The sequence below is a fragment of the Glycine soja genome, chromosome 2 (genome assembly GCF_004193775.1).
Source record: "Glycine soja cultivar W05 chromosome 2, ASM419377v2, whole genome shotgun sequence".
Taxonomy (NCBI): Eukaryota; Viridiplantae; Streptophyta; class Magnoliopsida; order Fabales; family Fabaceae; genus Glycine; species Glycine soja.
The window spans coordinates 46363593-46368788 of record NC_041003.1 but is presented as its reverse complement, the minus strand read 5'-3'; the positions used below and the strand labels follow the sequence as shown (position 1 = coordinate 46368788).

Below are 5196 nucleotides of genomic sequence, written 5' to 3'. Positions count from 1 at the left end.
AAATCATTAATTAAGCAACTATTAAATGAACCTAATCCTTCCCTCCCAAATAGAAGATAGAGCTGGACAAAAGTGTAATTAGCCAGGACGTTTAATTTTTTTCTTTATCCAGAACCGTCTACACTTGCACAGTTCGTGCGCAGGTATCGCTATTCGCTAACAATCCCATTGACTGAAGGAATTTTGTAAAATTAGAAAACAAATTAGCTCATTAAGCATATTAAAAATTATGGCATGACATACGAGTCTGTGCTTTATCAATATAAACCTGTGGCCCTAATTTCGTAGACGGTTTCGAGCGATTACTTATGATATAATTTAACATATGGTGTTCTGTCATTAGTTGTTGTACTTTGAGGATAATAATAATAATAATAATAATAAAAATGAATGCATCGCAGGAGAGAAATAATCACCCACTTTGTAAAGTTTTATCCACACATTTATTCAAATCTATGGTCTGTTTCTCTTAAAATGAAAAGGACAGCTAATGGGTGACCACATAAAGCCATTACTTAGAGAACAATATATTATTGTCAAACTAGTGACACGAGAACCACTTAATACGAGAAGTTTCTAAGATTTCAAATTTATTAATACATATCATGATAAATCTCCATATATATAAATTTATATCCCTAGTTAGCTTCGTTTAGAATTGACTACGACAGGAGCCCAAGTTTTTTTTTTTCCTCAGCTGAGGTTAAAGCAAATTGAAATTAGAGTTGTTATTAAACTTATAATTATGTTAATTCACGGCTCGCTAATTAAATCGTAATTAAATAAGTGTTAGGTATCACATAAACTGAAATAATAAAATTAAGAATGGCCATGAATTATGTTTGCACATTAAAATTTCATATTATTTTACAGTAAGTGAAACATATCTAAATAGTACTATAATATTTATATGTAGAAATTAAAAAGAAACTATATCTATAACTTGTAAGATCCACGTAAGATTAACGAATGAAACATCTAAACTAAAAATGCTTGGTCCTACATGAATATCGTACATGAGTTTTGTAAATATTGATCAAATTAAACATTAAAATAAAATAAGTTTTTCTTCTTTTTCGGTTTTCTTTCGTGTCCAAATAAAATTTTCTCAAAACCCAATTAATGCGAATTGCTAAAAGGGGTCCAGAACTGCCTCACTCAAACAATATGAGTGGACTTGTGATCCCTCCTCACTCAAACAGAAAGCATAATGCGAATTGCTAAAAGGGGTCCAGAACTGCCTTAGCTATTTTTTATGTGTGTTTCTTAACTAGGAGCCACGAGACATAGATATAAAGGTAAGTGTAGGACCCTGCCACCCAAAATCTGCCTGGAGATGATGCGTCCCTAACCTTGTGGCTTGTGGCTTTTGCCAGAGTAGAATGACGAAGAAAATTTTCAAAAAGATTCCTAACGTTTTTGGCTCACAACTCAAACTGATCAAGAACCTTTCATTTTATTAACGTTATCCTTACAAGTCACTCAGACTAATCAAGGCACTAAACTAATGCATATTAGGTAATGCAAATAAATAATGACGCTCCCATGAATATTCAAATGGTTTCTTTTGCTTTTGGCTTAACGACTTTTGTATCTCTACGAATTACTTGAGAAAAAGCTGCTATTATTATTATCCAACTATATAAACAAATGAAAGCTACAGTTAAGGACATGGCCTATTAACAATATATGTAGACTTGATCATTGTCTCATCCACGAGATAGAAACAAAATATATAAAAGGGCTCATTATGCTTATTTAGTTCAAGGAAGAGAGGAAAATGAGTTATGCATGTAGCCAGAATGAACATTTGATCATGGACGTGAGATAAGTTAATCGCTGACAGCCATGTGCCGACCATGTTTTTATAAATGAAAAGAAAGAAAGAAAGAAATGTTCGTATATAATAATTTACGGGCACAAGAACCTTGTTAATAATTATCATTATCTTTTTTTTTTCTGAAAACCTTGTTTCTCTAATCATTGATGTATATTTGTAATCTCTCTCCAACTCCTTACCATGTAGTGAGGAGTGAATTTCATATTAACATTGGTCATTACAATATTATCAACTTTCGCGCTAAATCAGAATATATATAAACTTTCGCGCTAAATATTCTTAAAATATTGGTATTTTGGTAGGTAAAGATTTACAATCACGAATAAGTAATAAAGAATTTTTCATACGCATTCAATGATTCCGACCATGTGTTATTTGTTTTGAAATACCTATATGAGAGACTGAGAGCATCTTGTTATTTATGACTGCTTATTAATTTTCCCTTCATGCCTTATCTAATTAGTTTAAATATATTATTTCTCCTTGTATAAAAAAAAATTATGATTTCTCCAACCATACATATTAGAGAATAACTTGAAATTATATTCAACGTATTAATTGCATTACCTTTAACTTGCCAAAATAATAAATAAAACTAAAAACTACTACAATCATAAATCGCGTGTGGTTGAATTGAGACAAATTCTATTCTAAAAAAGAAAAACATTAACAAAAAGAGAGAAAAAAAAAAATTGTTGACACCTGACAGCGGTAACAGGGAAGTAGCGGTAGGAGATTGGCGTGTCGGTTTCCAACTCTGGAATCCAACGTGTCAAACTGAGAATGCAGGAGAAAGAGACACGTGTCCAATTGCAGGCGCGAGTTCAACGTGACAATTCGAAAGCCTTGACAATCGCACCGCCCAGCATCGAACGCAGACAAGGACCACGTGGAATTCGGTCCCTGTATCCGTCAAAACGTTTTTTACTCTTTTCTTCTTCAGTTCTTCCATTTTTATTTTTTTTTCAAACCACAGTAATCTACGTTCCAGTGCTGCGCGGAACATGGTCGGTCTTTCTAGGAGTGGTTGGAATCCCGCCAGCTAGGACAAACCCCATCAATCATTGGTCCCCATCAAACAAAAACATTTTTAAAAATTCAACATATTACGCCACGGGACCCACCTCCCACCACCCCTCACCCTCACTTCTATTAACTCAAACCTATTCCGGTTATAAATCCGCAACCCTCGTTCTTACTAACTCACTCACTCACAACTCAGTGAAAGAGAATCCGAGGCGAAGAGAAGAGAAAAATTAAGATGGAGGGGAAGGAGCAGGATGTGTCGCTGGGAGCGAACAAGTTCCCGGAGAGACAGCCGATTGGGACGGCGGCGCAGAGCCAAGACGACGGCAAGGACTACCAGGAGCCGGCGCCGGCGCCACTGGTTGACCCGACGGAGTTTACGTCATGGTCCTTTTACAGAGCAGGGATAGCAGAGTTTGTGGCCACTTTTCTGTTTCTATACATCACTGTCTTAACCGTCATGGGAGTCGCCGGGGCTAAGTCTAAGTGCAGTACCGTTGGGATTCAAGGAATCGCTTGGGCCTTCGGTGGCATGATCTTCGCCCTCGTTTACTGCACCGCTGGCATCTCAGGTCCGTTTTTTTCTCTTTCTTTTCTTAACTTCTCAAAAGCTAGAAAAAAAAAATATAAAGTTAAACAACGTTGTTTGTTCGTATGTGTAGGGGGACACATAAACCCGGCGGTGACATTTGGGCTGTTTTTGGCGAGGAAGTTGTCGTTGCCCAGGGCGATTTTCTACATTGTAATGCAATGCTTGGGTGCTATTTGTGGCGCTGGCGTGGTGAAGGGTTTCGAGGGGAAAACAAAATACGGTACGTTGAATGGTGGTGCCAACTTTGTTGCCCCTGGTTACACCAAGGGTGATGGTCTTGGTGCTGAGATTGTTGGCACTTTCGTCCTTGTTTACACCGTTTTCTCCGCCACCGATGCCAAACGTAACGCCAGAGACTCTCACGTCCCCGTAAGCCCCCCACCCTCTGTCGAAAATCTCTTTAATTGCTTTTTTTCGTTAAAAAAAAAATACTATTTTTGTGGACTAAACCTAATTGTGTGGGTTGAATATATGAGTAGATTTTGGCACCTTTGCCTATTGGGTTCGCGGTGTTCTTGGTTCACTTGGCAACCATCCCTATAACCGGCACTGGTATCAACCCTGCTCGTAGTCTTGGTGCTGCTATCATCTTCAACAAGGACCTTGGTTGGGATGATCACGTAAGTTGTTAATTGATTCATTTATTTCGTAATTGCTATTTTTTTCATTTTACGCAATATTTGTCCAATTTTAGATTTTTCGGGAAAACGAATCTGGTCCGTCTGATTCTGATGCTTATTGTTTGTCGTTTTCTGTGCAGTGGATCTTCTGGGTGGGACCTTTCATTGGTGCTGCACTTGCAGCACTCTACCACCAGGTCGTAATCAGGGCCATTCCCTTCAAGTCCAAGTGATTCAATCAAACCGTTCATGCTTAATCAAGTTGGGAACAACAAAAAAAATCAAAACAATGTTTCTGGGTTTCGGTTTCATTTCATCAAGATGATCTGTTTATCTTTTTTTTTTTAATTTTAATTTAAAGTCTTTGTATTTTGTATGTAAAGATGTAAAATTATGATTATTAGGTGGTGCATGTGTTGCGTCATGGGCCAATGTTATCCTCTGCTTTTAAGTTGGAAGAGGCCCAGCTCACGTGTGATGTACGGCTGTGATTGTGTAATTTGCAAAATCAAAAATAACCCCCGAGTCATATATGCATCTTTTTATTTTATTTTATTTTATCTTATTATTGACATATTTAGACACCTTTTAAAATTATGATGATCATCTCTAAAGCAAGGTATGACCATAATTTTTCCAAATTGCTTTTTATAACTGATTTTGGTTCATCTCTTAGAATTGATTTTGGTTCAGATTCCAAACATCCTTTATATTGCTACTATTTTATTTTTCTTTTGAACCCCCCTATGTCTTCTCTCTAATATTTGTCCTCTTCCCCGAAGCATATGCCAAGGTTGGGTTTCTTTATCCACGCCTGTGCCCGTTATCACTTGCTATGGATAATTGAAATCCGTGGACAGTGAGGAGTGGGGTTGGTTTAAGGTGGGTGGGTGGATGATGTCTATTGCTTAAATATGGGACCACTTTTCTTCCTCAATAATGCATATATTCTAGTGTTGTCCATTTAATAATGATTCGTGATCATAGCCTTGGGAAAAAAATGTACACTATTTTTTATATTTTATGCCAAAATTTGGACAAGCTTGATCTTATCAGCTTCAGCGGGGAATGCCACTTCCTTCTAGTTACTTCCATGGAATCCTTCGTGGAAAAGACGT

The 5196-nt window shown here is 37.0% G+C and overlaps 1 protein-coding gene across 1 annotated transcript; it reads left to right on the top strand.

The window, feature by feature from the left end:
* Window positions 1-3031: 3031 nt before the first annotated feature.
* LOC114398942 (probable aquaporin PIP-type 7a) lies at window positions 3032-4633 on the top strand. Its single transcript, XM_028361035.1, has 4 exons — window positions 3032-3438; window positions 3529-3827; window positions 3938-4078; window positions 4219-4633. Exons 1-4 carry the CDS (start codon window positions 3102-3104, stop codon window positions 4309-4311), a joined length of 870 nt encoding a protein of 289 aa, XP_028216836.1. The 5' UTR covers window positions 3032-3101; the 3' UTR covers window positions 4312-4633.
* Window positions 4634-5196: the final 563 nt, after the last annotated feature.

What these genes read in the sequence shown, in the direction of transcription:
- LOC114398942 (XM_028361035.1), top strand. Translation starts at nt 3,102, where the DNA reads ATGGAGGGGAAGGAGCAGGATGTGTCGCTGGGAGCGAACAAGTTCCCG. An exon ending in CTGCACCGCTGGCATCTCAG is followed by an intron (nt 3,439 to 3,528) that starts GTCCGTTTTTTT and finishes TCGTATGTGTAG; the next exon opens with GGGGACACATAAACCCGGCG. An exon ending in CCAGAGACTCTCACGTCCCC is followed by an intron (nt 3,828 to 3,937) that starts GTAAGCCCCCCA and finishes ATATATGAGTAG; the next exon opens with ATTTTGGCACCTTTGCCTAT.